Source organism: Anas platyrhynchos, chromosome 2 (assembly GCF_047663525.1).
Source record: "Anas platyrhynchos isolate ZD024472 breed Pekin duck chromosome 2, IASCAAS_PekinDuck_T2T, whole genome shotgun sequence".
Classification (NCBI taxonomy): domain Eukaryota; kingdom Metazoa; phylum Chordata; class Aves; order Anseriformes; family Anatidae; genus Anas; species Anas platyrhynchos.
In genome coordinates, this window is record NC_092588.1 from 106,539,985 (window position 1) to 106,561,328 (window position 21,344).

The window sequence follows — 21,344 nt, forward strand, 5'->3', positions numbered from 1 at the left end:
TACTGCCGTTGCCAAGACCAGTCCCAGGCTCCCGCTTGTGGCTGTCTGGAGACAAAAGGGTTCGTTGCTCCGATTGGTGCTGCTGTTGTCGCTGCCGTGGTGGGGAAAGCCGCTTTTTGTGTCGTTGCGGGGCGACTCTTCCCGCTGGCTTTCCCGTTTCCCTGTCCTCCTTTGCGGCATGCGGATTCATTATGCGTATTCGAGCGGCATGACGGACACCAAACGTTTGCCGTTTTGCACCGTCGTTTCATGTGTCCCACAATCCTGCATTTATAGCATCGTAATGCTTGGCGTCCTGATGCATGGGGTCCCATCGGTTTTTGCAAGGGAGCAAGGGCAGCGAAAACTTGTTCCTGATTCTGTTTCAATCCCTTGGAGATACTCTCCCCTACTTGTTTAATAGCCTCAATTAACATAGCTTGTGGTCCTACCGGCACTTGTGCCATTCTCTCAAGTCCCTCTTCTATTGTCCATGTACTCGGCAGTGTAGCCAGTATATTACGCGTAGATGGGTTACAATTTTGCAATGCACATTGTTTAAGAATCGTGCCTTTGAGATAGTCTGGCACCCCTGCCGCTTGTATGGCATTCGCAACCCGATCAATAAACAGCCCAAAAGGCTCCTCCCTACCTTGTTTGATTCCCATGTACGATGGAATTCCCCCTGGTTCTTTGATTTGATCCAAGGCCCTCCTTGCTAGCCCCATGGATTCTTTAGCTTTATCGGGGCCCAGCAAAGCCTGCGCTTCAAGACGAAAGTAGGGTCCCAGGCCCATAAGCTCTTCTAAGGTTACCCCATGTAGTGGATCCCCTGGTTGTCGTACCACAGCGACAGACTCCTGGCATACCGAGTGCCAGTGTGCATTAAACAATAGCTGCTGATGTTGTGTCAATATTAATTTCATAATGCTACGTATATCTCCTGGCAGCAGTATATTCGTTCCCCAAATATAGTCCAACATCTGTCGTGTAGGTTCTCCCTTTATTCCAAAATCACTCACTGTAGAGCGCAATTGGGTTAATAATTTCCAGTCTAAATTGGTCATATTAACAGTTACATTACCCTGAGCATCAGGGGGAGAATAGACTACAGGGAACGCCTGAGTTAATTGTGCCGCTGTCTCATAATTACCCTCCTGCATGGCTTCTTCTGCTATTTTTGCCCATAGTCCCTCTCTACCTCGTCCTTGCACGTCGTCTACAAATGGATTCATGCTCGTTTTCTTTTCTAAACCCTCTGCTTCAGGAGCTTCTGGCGGAGGTGGAGGTGCACTGGGCACTGACCCACCTTGTTGGGTTATTGTAAATGTTCTCACTGAAGGTGGAAGCGGGTACTGATTAATTTCCAGTTCTTTCTGACTGTTAGTTCCCCCTAAGCGCTCTGCCGCAGCAGCAGCAACCTTCTGTTCTGCTTTATGTATTGCTAATGCGTTTATCACAGCCCTCCATGGCTTCATTAATTTCTTAGCTGCCTTCTGCTCATTAATCACATCCTCAAACAACTTATCCCCGAACTTTCGCCACTCCGCTTGTTCAAACACTGTATCAGGATTGATAAAGCAACCCTTTGCCACCCCGTATGCTAACAATCCAGGTAATTCTTTTGGACAATCTATATCTAACACTTTACGCTTTTCTAAAAAGCATTTAAGTAAATCATAAGCCGCTTGTCTCTCCATTTTACTCACGGTACCGTTGCTCCTTTGCAAAACTTCTGGCAGACCTGTTGCGGCGTTCCAGCGGGACCCACTATGGGTTCATCCCGGGTGATCCTCTCTTCGTCACCTCCTGTACAGTTCTTTTATAAATCCGAGTACTCCTTAAATTCTTCAATCAGGACCGGCTTTCCCTTTGTTTTCCGTCGACTTATAATTCCGGCTTATTCGTACTGAGTCCCCGTCCGGCAGGGTCCCTGTTCGGGCGCCATTTGTTGTCGACGGAAGGAAGACACAAGCACTCAATATGAGTGATCAGTATGCTTCAACTTTACTAGATAGCTCAGTCGATATATATTCGGTACACGATAATTAGCTCATACATGTTACAAAAGCTAAGCTCATGATTGATTATTGCTATATCCTGTTAGTGCAGACAGCTATAACCACAAGTTCTCTTTTTAGAGCTAACTATAGCCCCAAGGACACTGTATTCCTTGCTCCAAGGACACTGTTCTTCTATCCCTTTTACAGCTGTCAGCTGCAAGCCTTATGTTTTACGGTTAGCCTAATCTTATACTAGCGGTGTGCGGTATTTGGCAAGATCGCCCTCATCTAATTGCTCAATGTTTATGTGACCTCTACCCTCAAGCCATTCCTCTACACACCTGGAAGCTGCCTTGCTGCTCACATTGAAGAAAATAGATTAAAAAAAGAAATCGTACTACAATTGAAGTGGCATCAAACCTTGTAAGGCTCTGAAGCTTCAGCACTGCCATCCAAATTCAAGGAGGCTGCATCTATTACCTTGAATCTGCCCCAGCTCAATCCCCTGAAACAATTCCAAATACACATACAAGCAACCCTTTTCCCAGACAGATTTTCTTTGCTTCATCTATTCCACCTCTAACTCCTGTCTTATTAATCTGCCCCTCTAAAGACTCACTGGCTCACACAAGGAAGCAACCCACCAAGCCCCTGATTCCCCGCCACATTGCTTCCATGCTTTGGGAAGATCTAACTGCAACGGCTCAAACTGTGATGCCACCTCACCCACCTCACCCCCTCCGCCTACGTGAGGTTCCTTGCCTTCTGTCTCTTCCTACATGTACACCGGCACTAGAACCACGAAGAACATGTTTCCTGTAACACTCCAAAAGCCTTTTCTGTTTCAGGATGTCGTCATTTCAATTCAGGACTGAAAACACTCCTAGCAAAAACCCAACAGCTAATGGCAAACAGAAGCTGTTTCTGCTGATCAGCTAGAAGTAACCTCTAAGTACTGAGGAGTCACAAAGGAGAATTTGTATTACATTCAAGAACAGCACCCAGCTTACGACTGCTACTTTCCCTAACTACACTAAGCCATAAGAATTTGATTCTTACCTGCCATCACAGTAATTATGGTTTATATTGCCCCCAAAACACACAGGGCAGTACCAAAGCTGTGTCGGCTAGGTTTAACAGCTTCCACAGCTATTAAGTACAGTAATTTCTGCTTCCTTTTTTTTCTTGGAAGAATATTCTTTTGTTTCCAGCCTCAGTTAATTATTATATACACTGTTAATTAGCAACTATTTCTCAATACTCATAGGGTTATGGAGTCCCTATGACTGGAAAATACTCTACACCCTTCGAGATGAGAACAGCATATAAAGGCAGCAACTTGCAAGACCGCTCTAGCTTCAAGCAAAGCTTTCCTCATTGCTCTCCTCTCCTTTGACTTGAATACTGTCATCCTTCTACCAAAGCTTTATAAACTTCATTACCATGAATGAAGGAAGACCAGAGAAATTAGAGAGTAGCAGAGGATATAACTTAAGGAGCTGTTACTAGGATTATTTTTTTTTTATTGTTCCTGGTGTTATTTTTCCTTCTTTAAGCCAGCAAGCTGTTTTCTCCAAGATTTTTTTTGTTAGGTTAAGAATATGTATTATATTGCAGCAACTTCTTTGCTGTAAGTCAGCTGAGAAGTCTACCAGTAAGAAGGTCAAGGGAAAGCTGAATGCTGATGCAGAGTGCCAACAGACTTCATCCTCGTTCCATGGGATGTTTGTAGCTACGGCAGTTCAAGTCTACGCTTCCATATGCTTAAAATACCAGATTTAGAAGCCAATTTCAGCTGACCTAGCAGATATCAGCAGTACAGTTAGAGCCAGCAGCCTGCAGGAAGGAGCAGACAGGTGCTCCACAGCAAGGCCTGAAAGTGTCTCCCATACACACTTCCAATCTAAGCAAGCACATGAAGGGCTTGGCTTGTCACTTACCTAAGTGACCAGGAAAACAAGTGAAAACGAGATTTCGCTTGTGTCCTAACACCCATATAAAAATAAAGGCAGATGAAATACCCTTACTACCTTGTTAAGTTTCACAAGCCAGAAGAGAACGTGCTGCACACAGGTACCAGTAAATCCCTTGCTGGCAGGTTTGCAGAAACAAATTTTTATTTACACAGGCAAGTCTATCTTTAGACCCCATTTAACTCTTTACATTTCTAGAATATTTACATGATTTCATGATGCTCCAAGAAGAGAGTGATGAACAAAAAGATTACAGAAACTGTCAAAAGCATAGCAAAAAAACCCCAACCTATCATTGTGCTTTAAAACTTATGAGCTAGAATGACAGTGACATCCTCCTCGAGCAGCACTGACACGACACTCACTCTGGACTTTGGAGACAAATTTAAGAAGCCGAAAGGCTCTTGGGACTGTGCAATATGTCTTGTATCAAATAAGGCAGAAGATAACAAATGTGTAGCTTGTCAGTCTGAGAAACCAGGTATGGTCCTTTTTATTTTTTCCTGTTGTTTCCATCTTAGCCTCTGTGAATCTTGTACAGAAGAAAAGTACGTTGCATTTATGGAACATTTTAAGCAACGTGATTCCCAGATCCAGTTGATGGATTAGAGGCTGCCTGCAGGATTGGTTTACAGGCACTTCAGAGGTCTCAGCCCAGGTTCCAGCCTGTCGCATAAATTGAAGCGGTTGTGAAACCTATTGGTACGGAGCTGGATCAATGCAAATATGCCCTGCTTTGCAGCTGGTGAGGGAAGATGGCTGGACTGGGTGACTTAATTCAAAAACGACGTACTGATTTTTCACTGGCGCAAATGAGAACTCCATAGAAAGAGATAAAAATTGCTGTGTGTTTTCTCTTTCAGAAATAAGTAAAAATAATTCCAAAATATGGCCCAAATGCCTCTATTCACCATTTGTATGTAATTGAGGCAAAGCCAGATTTCAAGACAGTGCTGTAGTCTTAACTGGTCTTAAGCTAAAGCAGAGAGATGCCTATGAAGGTCAGTGATAGGCTTCAAGAAAGTGAGTGACCCGCTGGGTAACTTGTTGAGGGCAGTCCTGGGTTGTTTCCCATTGTGCGCGACTGTAATTGATTTTGAGCGTGGTTGTATTGTTTTTAAAATACGATTCTGATTTTAACTTTGACTCTAAACGTCACTTAATATGCCATTACATCGAAAAACACCTTTGCAAATATATCTGGGATGAAACAAATTGAGATGGACTAGATTGGGCTTTTGTAATCATCCTGTACAGTAAGACTGAAATTTCGTGAGGTAAGGTAATGGATTTCAGTCAGAGTTGATTCTCTTGGACTTCTTTGTGGGTTTTTGATGGCTTTTGTTTTTTCTGGGGTGGAGGGGGGCGTCTCAGAGTTGTTTTGAACATTTCTGTGGGGTCTGATAAACCAAATTTAAAAGTTAATGTTCATTTTATAGTTGATGTTCAAACAGGATGGTTAACTGTCTTGTTTTTCTTGTAGAGGGTCTAACACCTGTGACCAGTAGCAGTGCATCGACATTTTCTGCTCCTTCTGGAGAATTTCTGGATTGAGACAAATTTAAAAGCCTGAAGGAAGCTGGGATTGTGAGACCTGCTCGGTTCGAAACAAAGCAGAGGCCACAAAGTGTGTAGCCTGTGAAAGTGCAAAGCCAGGCGCCAAAGCAGATCTCAAAGGTAACGCTTACTGATTAAAACGAGGATGCATGTTCTGTGTTTTATTTTTTGTTTTGCTCTGATTTTTTTTTATTTTCTTACTTTTCAAGCACAATTATTTTTTCCTTTGAGCTGTGGTGTACTTGTTCATTTTTCCTATAGGAATATTGCCTCGATAAGATAACAGCTGTTTCCACACTTTTCCCCAAGAATAAATTTATCCTTTCTAGAGAAAAGCTTTCATTAATGACATGCTTGTTCTTTACATGCCCTACGTGTTGTTCATTTGGAGTGCAGACTAAAAACATGATCTTTCAAAGAAGTTTGTGTACTTTTTAAAGCCAGGTGGTAGACAGAAAACACAATTGTGAAAAGGTTGATGTAGGGAGGAAGCATGGCGTTTTCTTGTTTTACTGTTTGGTGGGTTGTTTTTTAAACAGTTTTGACTGGAAAGATCAGGACTAGAGTGTTGTTAAAACCTTCGTGTACTGCAGGTACCCCATGGGTTACAAACCTGATGTTCACTTATTTCTGCAGGTTTTGGTACTGCTACTGTGTCCACAAATGCTTCCTCCATTCCCCCCCTTGATCTAGGTCTCCTCCCGCTGCCTGGCAGGAGGAGGGAACCTCCGTCTTCTGCATAACAGGAGACGCCTGTGCTGTGGCAGGCTCGTGAGCCTGCCTCAGAGAGGGTAGAGTGCACCTCCACCAGTCAATTTCCATCTCTGATTCCCTGATGCTCCTGAGCCTGTTCACCTCCTCCCGGAGCACCGCTACCTGGCTGAGCAGTTCTTCAACCTGGGCACACCTCCCACAGGCATACCCACCACTGCTGTCGGAGGCCGACAGAAGGCTGGGGCACACTCTGCAGCCCAGGACCTGGACGGCTGCGTGTTTCCCCGAGCCCTCCGTCTGAGTAGCCACACTGGTGACCGTGGCTGGAGATGCCGCACGAGATGCGGAGGCCACGGTTTTCTGCCTGGTTGATACCATGGTCAGGTTCTCCGCAAGCAGGTTACAAGCACCGAAGGGAGAGGCAGCTGCAACAGAGCGACGATGGGCCCCCCGCTCGCCCTGCCCGCGCGAACTGCGAAATGCTGCCTTACCATCATTTACATTTGGTGTTCAGTCGTCATCATCCTCTGAGTCTTCTCATATGTTAGATAGCACGGGAAGTTTCAAATTTGGAGAACAAGGGGGCTTCAAGTTTGGCATTGCCTCTGAATCTGCATCCTCCAACAATGTGGTTGGGGGATTTAAGTGTCCTAGTACACCAGGGGACTTCAAATGTGGAGTTTCATCCTCGCTATCTAAATCAGAAGAGAGTAAAAAAGAAGGAAAAAGAAACAGTTTTACCTTTGGCCTTCCATCTACAAGTAGTCAGGCTCCTTCAACATTTCGGTTTGGGGCCGCGAGCCTGGGACAGCAGGAAAAGAAAGAGGAACCAGTATTGGGAGGTTTTGCTTTTGGTACAAGTTCTGCTACTGCCATGGCTGCCAACGAGAATAAAACTGGAGTCAGTGGCTTCACTTTTGGAACTGCTGGAGACCAGGAGGTTGTATCAGCTTCTTTTGCATTTAAGAAGCCAGATGAGAAGAAGGACGAAGCTCCTTCAACAAAAGGAGGCTTCTCCTTTGGCAGTGCAGAGTCTGCAGCTGCCTCACAGTTTATTTTGGGAAGGACAGAAGAGAAGCAGGATTCTGTCACTTCTGCTGCTCCATTAGCGTTTGGAAAGAAAGCTGACGCTGAAGAGTCAAAGGCACAGCCTATCTTTTCAGTTGGGAAGTCCGAGCATACAAAAGAAGAGAGCACAGCAAAACCCATATTCAACTTCAGTTTCGTTAAACCATCAGAGAAGGAACCTGAGCAAGCAAAGCCAGCTTTTTCATTTGGGGTCCAAACCAGTACTTCAGGTAAACAGAATATCTTTTGTCTTCGCTTGTCTGCTTATGTCCATCAGAGAAGAACTCTGAAACTATACTAGGAAAAAAAAAAAAAAAAGTCACTGCTGTAGTGACTTTAGAAACTTTGGCAACCTTCCTGCCTAATTTTGCAAGAGGAACGCTTTCTCATTTGTCTTGAGAGTGTACTCTTAATTGAAGAGGTGTGAGGGTAGTTAGAAAGGAGCTTCTCTAGAGCTCTGATGACCAAAGTATAGGAAAGGAAAAGAAAAATCTGATCTGTGCCTCTTTGTTCTGCACAGGTTTTGAGTTAACTTTCAGTGTTCTTGCTGTACAGTTGTTGAACAGAGTATTATGTGGAAGCAGGCCTGCCATAAATTAAAATGACCTAGTAGACAGAGGTGGGGAGATCAGGCTTTCTTCTGGAAACTTGCTTTCTCTGAATTTGCATGGGTTTTTGTTTGATTTCATTTTGTTAATAAATTGGGTGGGACAATGTGAGAAAGTAGTCTTGTAAAAGTACGTCTGGTAAATTTAAATTTTTCTTTTACAACTTTAGGAAGTGGAGGAACCAGTGCTACCGAAAATCCCCCTACCCATCGGTACTGCGTCGCTGCCTCAGTTCAATTTTAGTTTTGTTGGTAGTAGTGCTGTCTGGGCGTCACCAAGCGCTGTTTCAACAGCTGCAACGAGCATGGCAACTCCAGCAGCTGCGACAGGCATGGCAATTCCAGCAGCAGCAAAGGGCGTTGCCACTCCAGAGGCAGCAACGGGCATTGCAACGCCTGCTGCAGCGCTGGGCATGGCAATGCAGGCAGCAGCGACGGGAAGAGCGAATCCAGCAGAAGCAAAAGGCATGGGAAGCCCTGCAGAAGGAGCTGGCCTGGATAATCGAGCGGCGAAAACAGGAATTTCAAGAAGAGTGGAAGCGACGGGCACGGGCCATGGAGAAGCAGCGGGAGATATGGGAAGTCGCAAAGCAGATGCGGTTGCAGGAAATCCAGCAGCGGTGGGCGCAGCCAGTCCAGCAGCAGCAGCAGCAGCAGCAGTGGGCGCAGCCAGTCCAGCAGCAGCGGTGGGCGCAGGAAATGCAGCAGCAGCAGTAGTGGTGGGCGCAGCCAATCCAGCAGCAGCAGCAGCAGTGGGCGCAGCCAGGCCAGCAGCAGCAGCAGCAGTGGGCGCAGGAAATGCAGCAGCAGCAGCAGTGGGCGCAGCCAATCCAGCAGCAGCAGCAGCAGTGGGCGCAGGAAATGCAGCAGCAGGCGAGGGAAACCTGGCAGTAGCGCCGGGGGTGGGAAATCCAGCTGCAGCGCCGGGGGCGGGCAATCCATCAGCAGCGGAGGCGAACATGACATATCTAGAGGAGGAAGAGGAGGCGGAGGAAGAGGAGGTAGAACAAATGACATACTCAGTGGCAGGGGGGAGCGTGACATATCCAGCGGTGTCGGTGGGCGTGACATACACAGCAGTGGCCACGGGCATACCTTATCTAACACTGGCAAAGAGCAAGACAAATTCAGTGGCGACGACTACGACGAGCATGACAAATTCAATGGCGGCGGGAGACATGGCAATCACGGCGGCGGGCCAGGTAAGTCTTTTTGCTGTCAGTACTTCTTCGGGTGAGTATGCCGCTTTGTTGCGAGTTGTGTGGTGCTCGTGAAGCTAATGAATGTTAGTTTGTGCTTGGCTGAATAAATTGGGGTCGCATGCCAGTTTGGGGAAAAACGCACAAATGTTTTGATTCTGCTTCTCTCAGTCTTAGACCTTGCAAACTTCTGTTTAATGCGATTGTGTAACTGCTTCAAATGCTGCGGGATTCGGGGGGGGAATGGGGTGTGGCTTTTATGGCAAGCTATTTATACTGATTTGGGCGGGGGTAGAGTTAATTTTCTTCATAGTAGATGGTGCTGCGTTGCAGATTTGTGACCAAAACAGTGTTGCTAAGGCACTGGTGTTTTAGCTGTTGCTGAGCAGTGCTTGCACAGTGACGAGTCCTTTTCTGTTTCTCACACCGCCCTGCCAGCGAGGAGGTTGGGTATGCACAAGAGGCTGGGAGGGCACCCAGCCAGGACAACCGACCCCAGAGGACCAAGGGGATACTCCACACCATTTAGCATCATTCCCAGCAATAAATAGAATCATAGAATCATAGAGTATCCTGAGTTGGAAGGGACCCTTAAGGAACATCAAGTCCAACTCTTGACACCGCACAAGTCTACCCAAAAGTTCAGACCACGTGACTAAGTGCACAGTCCAATCTCTTCTTAAATTCAGACAGGCTCAGTGCAGTGACCACTTCCCTGGGGAGCCTGTTCCAGTGTGCAACCACCCTCTCTGTGAAGAACCCCCTCTGATGTCAAGCCTAAATTTCCCCTGCCTCAGCTTAACCCCGTTCCCACGGGTCCTGTCACTGGTGTTAATGGAGAAAAGGTCTCCTGCCTCTCGACACCCCCTTACGAGGAAGTTGTAGACTGCGATGAGGTCTCCCCTCAGCCTCCTCTTCTCCAGGCTGAACAGGCCCAGTGCCCTCAGCCGTTCCTCGTACGTCTTCCCCTCCAGGCCTTTCACCATCTTCGTAGCCCTCCTCTGGACACTCTCCAACAGTTTCATGTCCTTTTTATACTGTGGTGCCCAGAACTGCACACAGTACTCGAGGTGAGGCCGCACCAGCGCAAAGTAGAGCGGGACAATCACCTCCCTCGACCTACTAGCGATGCCGTGCTTGATGCACCCCAGGACACGGTTGGCCCTCCTGGCTGCCAGGGCACACTGCTGGCTCATATTCAACTTGCTGTCTACCACGACCCCCAGATCCCTCTCTTCTAGGCTGCTCTCCAGCGTCTCATCGCCCAGTCTGTACGTGCAGCCAGGGTTTCCCCGTCCCACGTGCAGGACCCGGCACTTGCTCTTATTGAACTTCATGCGGTTGGTGATCGCCCAGCTCTCCAACCTATCCAGATCTCTCTGCAAGGCCTTTCCACCCTCAACAGAGTCCACAACTCCTCCAAGTTTGGTGTCATCAGCAAACTTGCTCAAAATACCTTCTATTCCTACATCCAGATCGTTTATAAAAATATTGAAAAGTACCGGCCCTAAAATGGAGCCTTGAGGGACCCCACAGGTGACCGCCCGCCAGCCTGACGCAGACCCATTCACCATAACCCTTTGGGCCCTGCCGGTTAGCCAATTGCTCACCCATCGTATGATGTTTTTATTTAGCTGTATGGTGGACATTTTGTCCAGTAGGATCCTATGGGAAACCGTGTCAAAAGCCTTGCTGAAGTCCAAAAAAATCACATCAGCTGGTTTCCCTTGGTCCACCATACGGGTGATCTTATCATAAAAGGAAATCAGATTAGTTAGGCAGGACCTACCCTTCACAAACCCATGCTGGCTGGGACCAATGACTGCTTTGTCCCCCAGGTGCGCCTCAATAAGTTTGAGAACCATCTTCTCCATGATTTTACCAGGCACTGATGAGACTGACAGGCCTGTAATTGCTAGGGTCTTCTTTCTGACCCTTCCTGAAAATCGGCACAACATTTGCCAGCTTCCAGTCTACCGGGACCTCTCCAAATTCCCAGGATCGTTGAAAAATAATTGAGAGAGGTTCCGCGATGACATCCGCCAGCTCTTTCAGCACCCGGGGATGAATCCCATCCGGACCCATGGACTTGTAGGGATCCAGGTGGAGTAGCAAATCCCGCACACGTTCAGGGTCGGTTGGGAGTTTGTCATCCCCACTGTCCCGGTCCTCCAGCTCAGGGCACCCTGGGTCCCGAAGCCCATCATCGGCATTGAAGACAGAGGCAAAGAAGGCGTTAAGTGTCTCTGCTTTGCCTGTGTCATTGTCTGTGAGGAGACCTTCCCTATCAAGGAGCGGCCCTATGTATTCTTTAGTTCTCCTTTTTCCATTCACATATCTAAAAAAACCCTTTTTATTTTCTCTCACAGCCACAGCCAGCTTCAACTCTAGGTGTGCTTTGGCCACACGAATTTTCTCCCTACAAACACGAACAGCATCCCTGTATTCTTTCCATGACACCTGGCCCTCCTTCCAGTAGCGAAACACTCTCTGTTTCTGCCTAATCTCCATTAGAATGTTCCTGGTCAGCCACGCCGGCCTCCTGCCCCGCCTGCCTGACTTGCGATATTTAGGAATTGTCTGATCTTGTGCTTCTAGGAGGCATCGCTTAAAGAATGACCAGCACTGGTGGACATTGAGGCCTTCAAGAGCAGCTTCCCAGGGGACCTTGCTGACTAGTTCCCTGAGCAGCCTGAAGTCCGCTTTCCCCATATCTAGGGATGAGGTTTTGGTGGCACTTTTCCTTCTGTCACCGTAAAGTTTGAACTCAACCACTTCATGGTCGCTATGACCGAGGCGGCCACCAATCACCACATCTCCCACCAGACCCTCTCTGTTTTCTAGCAACAGGTCTAGGAGGGCACCTTTCCTAGTTGGCTCCGTTAGCACCTGCACCGAGAAGTTATCATCTAGGTGCTTCATGAACCTCCTGGACTTACTCGTGTCAGCCGTGTGGCACTCCCAGTTAACGTCTGGCAAGTTGAAGTCCCCCATAAGGACAAGGGGAGTTAATCTCGAGGCCTCTCTTAGTTCTGTAAAGAATAATTTATCGGCGCTATCGTCCTGGCCAGGCGGTCTGTAATAGACTCCCACAACGACATCCCCTTTATTCGTTCGTCCCTTGATCCTTACCCAGAGGCTCTCAACTTTGCCATCGCCGACCTGGAGTTCCACACAGTCCAGCCCCTGCTTCACATACATCGCCACCCCACCACCTCGCCTACCCTGCCTGTCCCTCCTGAAGAGCCTGTAACCATCTATCGCAACACCCCAGTCACAGGACTCATCCCACCAGGTTTCGCTTATGCCGATGATGTCGTACTGCGGGACTGGGCCAGTACTTCTAGCTCATCCATTTTATTCCTCATACTGCGTGCGTTCGTGTAGAAGCATTTCAGGTGCGTCTCCTTACACTCAGCACCTTGTGGATCTGACCGAAGGACCTCACTGGCACACAGCCCCTCTGATTCTAGCGTACCATCCCTTAGGTCTTCACCGGCGTGCCTGGTTTTAGCCCCTTCCCCCTTCGACTCTAGTTTAAAGCCCTATCTATCAGCCCTGCCAACTCCTGACCAAAGATCCTTACCCCTCTCTGAGAGAGGCGCATCCCATCCGGTGCCATCAGGCCCTATGTAGCATAGACCTTCCCGTGATCAAAGAACCCAAAGTTCTGCCGGTCACACCAGTCTCGAAGCCACGAGTTTATGTGAACAGCACGCCTTTCAGCTTCGATCCCCCCTATCGGAAGGACAGAGGCAAACACAACCTGCGCCCCTGATCCTCTAAGTAGTCGCCCCAAATCCCTAAAGTCTCTTTTGATCGCCTTCGGACTTCTCATTGCTACTTCATCGCTACCAGCCTGAAAGACCAGTAGCGGGTAGTAGTCAGTGGGCCGTACCAGGCGCTTGACTTTCTTGGCAAAGTCTCTCACCCGAGCCCCAGGGAGGCAACAGACTTCTCTGCGGGTTGGGTCCGGTCGGCATATCGGTCCCTCTGTCCCTTTCAGAAGGGAGCCCCCCATAACAATAGCCCTTCTTTCTTTTTTGAAGGATGATGTGGCAATGCGATGTGTAGGTCGCCTTGTCTTAGGCGCCCCCTCCAACTGGGACGGGTTTTTATCTACTTTGTCATTCAGATTGTCTTGTTCTAGTCCTTCGTATCGATTATTTAAGGGTAGATGAGAAGGTGAGGTGGGCAGAGAGAGGGCTCGCCTACCACCCCGAATAGGCACCTGCCTCCATTCCCCCCCTTGATCTAGGTCTCCTCCCGCTGCCTGGCAGGAGGAGGGAACCTCCGTCTTCTGCATAACAGGAGACGCCTGTGCTGTGGCAGGCTCGTGAGCCTGCCTCAGAGAGGGTAGAGTGCACCTCCACCAGTCAATTTCCATCTCTGATTCCCTGATGCTCCTGAGCCTGTTCACCTCCTCCCGGAGCACCGCTACCTGGCTGAGCAGTTCTTCAACCTGGGCACACCTCCCACAGGCATACCCACCACTGCTGTCGGAGGCCGACAGAAGGCTGGGGCACACTCTGCAGCCCAGGACCTGGACGGCTGCGTGTTTCCCCGAGCCCTCCGTCTGAGTAGCCACACTGGTGACCGTGGCTGGAGATGCCGCACGAGATGCGGAGGCCACGGTTTTCTGCCTGGTTGATACCATGGTCAGGTTCTCCGCAAGCAGGTTACAAGCACCGAAGGGAGAGGCAGCTGCAACAGAGCGACGATGGGCCCCCCGCTCGCCCTGCCCGCGCTAACTGCCGCGCTAACTGCCGCGCTAACCGCCACACCCTGTTTGCCCGTCCTGGTCGCCGCGCTCCCTAGGGGCAACTTTTAAACAGCCTGGGAGGGGGCGCTGCTGGCTCCGCCCGCGCCTCGTCAGCCTCCCTCGCGAGGACTGCCGGGTCCCGGCGGCTCCCCTGAGTGGCCTCGATGCCGGACAAAAAGCCCTGCCCGCCTCGGTCCCCTGCTCCGCTGCAGAACACGTCTGCCCCGGAGCCCATCGCCTCAGCAAAAGGGGGAATGCTGGGGGAAAGAAGGGGAGGGAGCTGGGGGTACGTACAGGGTTATGGCATTCGTCTTTCCAGGTAGCCATTACTGTGATGAGTCATTAATGGTACCTCAAATTTAACAACTTCACTTCTTTGTTTCCAGTTCTTTTCCCTGTTCCACTTGAAGGGAGTGAGCGAGTGGCTGTGTGGTGCTTAGTTGCCTACAATGGTTAAACCACAACTTTATTGAAGTTATTAAATTAGAGGTAATGTGGTCGTATAAGCCTCGCATAGAATGAGCCTAGGGTGCAATAATTGGCATATTATTGCAATAAAATAAACATCAATCTGTTCCAGAGCAATTGAAATATTTTTGTATGGTTTGAAGTAGGTAGCTGATGTAATACGTTGAGGTGTTTGCTGAAGTTCTTGGAGTGTCACTGGGCTGAGTTTACCGTTCTTCAGCTTCCTGGTTTGCTTTTCCATGCATTTAGACCTAAGTAGCATCTCCAGCTTTTCCTCTGGGTTTCTGGAATTTGGTTGTGAAGATATTGTCCTATACCCACTAGGAAACTTGACTTTGTTTTATTACTACTTCTCTCTGCAAAATAACTGAAACATCAAGCTTTTCAACGTCACTGCAGGACTTGTGTTGGATAGTGAATTCAGGTAGTTGTTGCTCTTAAATGTAAACCTTGAATTCTTTTGAAAATACAGATACAGCCAACAAGTAATGCTAGCAGTCCTGCGTTTGCATTTTCATCTCCAATTGTGAAGTCTACGGAGGCAGAAGTGCTATCTACATTTCCTGTAAGTAAACTAATAAAGAAGCTAGACTTGTTTTCTTAGGCACTTAGTAGGCTGTTGCAGAACACTAAAGCTGAATCTGCCTTGATGGAGAGAACTATGTAGGCTTCTGGCTTATAATTTGTCATTCAGCATGCATGAATCTCCACTCCTTGCTCCACTGGTAGGGGCTTCTCCGAAAAAAACTCCACCCGCGCTTCCCCCCCCTCCCGCCCTCCAGGGTCAAACGCGGGGGGGGCTGCATACAGCGGCAGCCGGAGGGAGCCCGAAAACGCTGGCGCCTGCCCGGATGCCACCCCTGCCCCTTCAGGACCCCCGGCAGGGAACAGAATAAGGGAGCCCTTCTCATTTACCCTCCAAAAGAACCCATCTGATGAAGTATGTACAGTGCTCCCTTCCGCCCGAGGAGCACTAGGTGTTGCTATTCTTTCACGATCCGACCGAACTCGCAGGGGGGGCACAAAAGGTTTCCCACCCTCTTCTTTCTCCTGCTCCACATTATTTTCATCCCCCGATCGAGCCTCCTCCTTCGCCTGCCCTGACCCTTCCTTTAGATTGTTTTTTATCGGCAGCTCCATAGGAGCCTGCTTATTCTCACTGTCCCCATCGGACAAAAGCATGCGGTGCACAGTAGCCCACAGGCATGCCTCGTTGGCTACCTTTTCCAAAACCGCTCGCACTCACCCATAGGTCGGTAGTAAAGTCTGCACCTCTTTGTTCCCGATGCAAGCGCTGTCACATAAATCCCGTCCCACCGCTTCTAAAGTAGCCTGTCTCAGGCAATGAACAGGAGACCCCGCCAGATTCCGGCGTGTCGCCCAAAACAAGAGGGACCGTATGTCCTTCTTTCGTAAAGCTATTCCTGCTTCCTTGGCCAAGGATTTTAAAGTACTCACCACCTCATCGACTCCAGGCCCCATGGCCTCCCGCGTACCTAGCACGTACGCACCGCGCCTAACTCGCGCCAACCGGTTGCACGTCGGGGTTCGTATCACGTCGGGGTCACCATATGTAGGATATCCCGACCGAAAGCCCCTGGACAAACGGACACAACGACCAGCGTTCTGTGCCGTAAGCCAATTTACTACTGCGTGACATCATCTTATATAGTGTCAAAGCGTCCCACCCAGGAACCCAGGACCCCTCCCACTGTGCTCGCAGGCACCCCAGACCCCTCCTTTCGTGTACGCAGGCACAACCAAGAATAATCCCACATATTCTTGTAGAAAACTTCATCACGCTTGGAAGAAAAAAACATCTCAGCGAAGTAAAACAGAAAACTTGAATTGAAGCATAGTGGTTTTAGAAGAGTCGCTTCAAAGACTTGTTTAATTAAAAAGAAGAAAGAAAGCAAGTTCCTACTGCAATCCCATCTTCGTCAAACTGATGGTGGGCACCAATACAATGTGTTGAGCTAATACAGGCTGGAAGTTGTAACTGCAGCTGTGAAGTTTACCCAGTAAAAAGACTCTACAAGGCATTCTAGCAGTTCTGATGCAAACACAAGTTCAGGAAGCAGTGATTCATGGTTAACACAGCAGAACAGGAAGAAGTCTGGCATTCACTGTGCTCTTACAGTAAAGAACCTGCACTGCACACACCATCCCAATCCAGGTATGCACTCCTAACAGGAAAGGGAAATAGGCTAATAAATCTCAGGAGAGGGAAAAAGACGTCAGAGAACTACTTCGTAACAGCAGCACACAGACTGCAATCAACTTTCTCTTCCTCTCATCATTTTCATTTATGTAGACTACACGAGAATACACTCCCAACATTTTTCAGCTCTGGAGAACAAACAGCCCAACCAACCTCATTCACTGAACTACAAAACTGGTATCTGCACTATCCAGTCCAGAACAGAAGGTGCACGTCTCTATGCTGTACATTAGAGACCTTAATAGGCAAAGTCTGCATAAAATGGGTGGCCACAGCCTGATTTTTTGATGTTTATAGACTTGGGTCATACACCACCACAGTGTCAGACTAGATGAAATCGTCTATCTATGTGGGCCCCTCATTACAAGTCACATGTTAGGGACCAGCCTCTCAAAGGCCAAAAAACAGCACTGATACTTCACATTGTTTCTGCTGGGCCAACACATCTGTAGCACTACCTTTTCAGCTGACAACACAACGAGTGTTTCCACAAAGTACTCGATGCAACCTAACTACTGTGTTTGGTGATGCAAAGCAAGCCATGTCAAAGCAGGCACACACCTGGAAGCTGCCTTGCTGCTCACATTGAAGAAAATAGATTAAAAAAAAAATCGCACTACAATTGAAGTGGCATCAAACCTTGTAAGGCTCTGAAGCTTCAGCACTGCCATCCAAATTCAAGGAGGCTGCATCTATTACCTTGAATCTGCCCCAGCTCAATCCCCTGAAACAATTCCAAATACACATACAAGCAACCCTTTTCCCACCCAGATTTTCTTTGCTTCATCTATTCCACCTCTAACTCCTGTCTTATTAATCTGCCCCTCTAAAGACTCACTGGCTCACACAAGGAAGCAACCCACCAAGCCCCTGATTCCCCGCCACATTGCTTCCATGCTTTGGGAAGATCTAACTGCAACGGCTCAAACTGTGATGCCACCTCACCCACCTCACCCCCTCCGCCTACGTGAGGTTCCTTGCCTTCTGTCTCTTCCTACATGTACACTGGCACTAGAACCACGAAGAACATGTTTCCTGTAACACTCCAAAAGCCTTTTCTGTTTCAGGATGTTGTCATTTCAATTCAGGACTGAAAACACTCCTAGCAAAAACCCAACAGCTAATAGCAAACAGAAGCTGTTTCTGCTGATCAGCTAGAAGTAACCTCTAAGTACTGAGGAGTCACAAAGGAGAATTTGTATTACATTCAAGAACAGCACCCAGCTTACGACTGCTACTTTCCCTAACTACACTAAGCCATAAGAATTTGATTCTTACCTGCCATCACAGTAATTATGGTTTATATTGCCCCCAAAACACACAGGGCAGTACCAAAGCTGTGTCGGCTAGGTTTAACAGCTTCCACAGCTATTAAGTACAGTAATTTCTGCTTCCTTTTTTTTTCTTGGAAGAATATTCTTTTGTTTCCAGCCTCAGTTAATTATTATATACACTGTTAATTAGCAACTACTTCTCAATACTCATAGGGTTATGGAGTCCCTATGACTGGAAAATACTCTACACCCTTCGAGATGAGAACAGCATATAAAGGCAGCAACTTGCAAGACCGCTCTAGCTTCAAGCAAAGCTTTCCTCATTGCTCTCGTCTCCTTTGACTTGAATACTGTCATCCTTCTACCAAAGCTTTATAAACTTCATTACCATGAATGAAGGAAGACCAGAGAAATTAGAGAGTAGCAGAGGATATAACTTAAGGAGCTGTTACTAGGATTATTTTTTTTTTATTGTTCCTGGTGTTATTTTTCCTTCTTTAAGCCAGCAAACTGTTTTCTCCAAGATTTTTTTTGTTAGGTTAAGAATATGTATTATATTGCAGCAACTTCTTTGCTGTAAGTCAGCTGAGAAGTCTACCAGTAAGAAGGTCAAGGGAAAGCTGAATGCTGATGCAGAGTGCCAACAGACTTCATCCTCGTTCCATGGGATGTTTGTAGCTATGGCAGTTCAAGTCTACGCTTCCATATGCTTAAAATACCAGATTTAGAAGCCAATTTCAGCTGACCTAGCAGATATCAGCAGTACAGTTAGAGCCAGCAGCCTGCAGGAAGGAGCAGACAGGTGCTCCACAGCAAGGCCTGAAAGTGTCTCCCATACACACTTCCAATCTAAGCAAGCACATGAAGGGCTTGGCTTGTCACTTACCTAAGTGACCAGGAAAACAAGTGAAAACGAGATTTCGCTTGTGTCCTAACACCCATATAAAAATAAAGGCAGATGAAATACCCTTACTACCTTGTTAAGTTTCACAAGCCAGAAGAGAACGTGCTGCACACAGGTACAAGTAAATCCCTTGCTGGCAGGTTTGCAGAAACAAATTTTTATTTACACAGGCAAGTCTATCTTTAGACCCCATTTAACTCTTTACATTTCTAGAATATTTACATGATTTCATGATGCTCCAAGAAGAGAGTGATGAACAAAAAGATTACAGAAACTGTCAAAAGCATAGCAAAAAAAAAACAACAACCTATCATTGTGCTTTAAAACTTATGAGCTAGAATAACGTAGAAGAAATGTAGTTTTAGCACCTTGGTCATAACGGTCATGCTATATAAGACACTTAAATAGCAGAGGGGATTTCAGAAGTGACCGTATCCAGAGGTTGCCAGTGACAATTCATGAGTGAATCGTAGAGTTCTTCGCTTGTCTCCATAAATTGTCTGTTCATTTCATCAACATCCAAGTAGAGCTGTGGATCTGAAAATAAAAGCCTGGTAAGTACAAGTATCGGATCTGAGGCATGCACACAAAAAGCACTCATGTGAAATGGCTGATAAGATGTATTTTAAGCTATATGTAATAAGCTATTAGACCTACTTTTTTTAGTGAGATATTTAGTCCTCTAAAATGTTAAACCTCACAACTCCAACTTTTGGGAATCCTACGGGCTAGGACTGCATTATCTTTATCTTGAAAGACGAATAAAGATGACGTTTAAGGATAATCGGCCATGAGACCTTCCCAAGAGCCATTTAATTCACTTCTACTCTAATAGATGTTACACAAGATAGTTTCTCAACACTGACACAAAATGCCTCCACGTGAAAAACTCTGCAAACCTTCCAGGACACAATTACGTTTTGTACCAAATTTGTAAGAGCAAGCCGAATCCTCCTTTTGGAATCTGCAACATAAGCTTTTACCTCGGGGTGGAGAACAAAGCTTTTGCGTATTATTGAGTTTCTAATATAGAATCTGCTTAGTGGAATCAATATGAACAGCAAAAATGTACTCAAAAATGTACTTACTTGGTACTTTGTGTCTACTCTGTTGCAAATTTTGCTGGAATCAGGAGTTGAAGTCTTTGCTGGTTTAGAATACCGGACCCGACGCATTGAATGAAGGTTTAACCTTGGTTTCACAAGTCTCTTTACAGGTGGATGCGGGGACTCATTCTGGGAGTCCAGCTTTGAAAGGGAAACAGCAATCAATTTATCCTGACGTCTACCCAAAATAATTCCAATATTTATTGATGAAAACAAATTACAGAACTATAAAGCTCCCATCGGTCTTGGCACTCTGTGAATACAATTTGAGAATTCCAAAAAGCATTCAACCTATAGAGGGAAATCACCAGAAAACCAGTAACAAAATCCATAAAGCTATATTTAAGTAGCCAAAGTCTGACTGAATTCCATTTCAAAATGTGGCAGTTAGCTTTGTAGACAAAATAATTCATGCTACCATAATTAAAATAACTCAGGTTCCTATATGTTCCTATCTTTTCCTCTGCCCACACTGATTTTTTTTTTAATAGCTTAATTCATTAATTTAACATTCAAAGCGTTAAGCAACTAATTATACAGGCTTCTGGGCTTCACATTCCCTACATTTTCCCCCTTCAAAGTTACACAAACAATAGAACACATTCAAAATAAAGTTGTCAATCTTACAATAATCTCATTCATTAAACTATGATCCAATGCTTTAGATGTGCATTTAGATGCACATCAAGTAGTGGGTTTGACTTCATTTTTCAACACATTTTCACAGACCAGAGTTACTTTTTAACACAGACCACTGCATGTTCTGCAGAACTGACTTAACTGAACTGTCAAACAGAAAACAAATCCTGAAGCCTAAAAGATTTACCAATGGCTCCACCTGCAGTCTTAAGGATCAGAAGATACAGTCTTAGCAAGTATGCTATTGTTCAAATCAATACCAACAGAAAATGGTTTACATTGCAGCTTTAGTTTCACAGTATCTCCCAACTCTTAGTAACAGAATTCACACCACCTATGAAGTGTACAAAAGTATATCTTTCTAAAAATTATTACATTCATTTTGAAACCTTGAATAAAATACGTTTTATGGAAGCTCACAAATCTCCTTCGAGTGAACGATGGTTCACTGCTGGTTTAAAGGTAAAAAAGAAAAATATTAATTCCCCCAGTTAGGCATTTAATACACCAAGAGCTATTCTGCCTGGTACAGTTCCTTGAAATAAGAAAAATACCACATCACTGCGACCCGCTGCAGAAGTTTAGCCTGAGTGCACAAGTGTTCTGTCAACCCCACGTTCACTTCAGCAGGAAAACACACAATCATCTCCTTCGCAAATAATTGCTTCTCATCAAGGGCTACCCTTCTCCTGCCAAGCATTATGAATTCCAGTATTATGAAGAGACAATCTATCTCCTTCTACCCAGTGACAGCTGCGTGCAACATTCATTTAGTGGCTGACAACTTCAGGCTTTCTGTTGCAAATCTGGCAGATCTTTCTTAATGCCTTATCACAGGTGTATTTCTATAATAGAACTGAGAGTTCACAC

General features: G+C 46.6%; 2 protein-coding genes across 32 annotated transcripts in view; one reads left to right on the forward strand and one right to left on the reverse strand.

Moving 5' to 3' along the window:
- Positions 1-21,344, reverse strand: part of LOC113841966 (uncharacterized) — a 239,863-nt gene that overhangs the window by 194,489 nt on the left and 24,030 nt on the right. For all 22 annotated transcript variants that reach the window (XM_072034008.1, XM_072033995.1, XM_072033994.1 and 19 more), the window contains one exon: positions 19,818-19,976. In XM_072034008.1, coding sequence (XP_071890109.1) covers positions 19,818-19,976 — 159 coding nt within the window. The remainder of the gene's footprint in view (positions 1-19,817; positions 19,977-21,344) is intronic.
- LOC119715260 (uncharacterized) overlaps positions 8,964-21,344 on the forward strand; it is a 105,950-nt gene continuing 93,569 nt past the window's right edge. For 6 of the 10 annotated variants that reach the window (XM_072034009.1, XM_072034011.1, XM_072034010.1 and 3 more), the window contains exon 1: positions 8,968-9,103. The gene's annotated coding sequence lies outside the window, so the exon portion shown is untranslated. Of the gene's footprint in view, positions 9,104-14,802; positions 14,896-21,344 lie in introns of all 10 variants that reach the window. The other 4 variants (XM_072034013.1, XM_072034012.1, XM_072034017.1 and 1 more) reach the window with 3 other exon arrangements.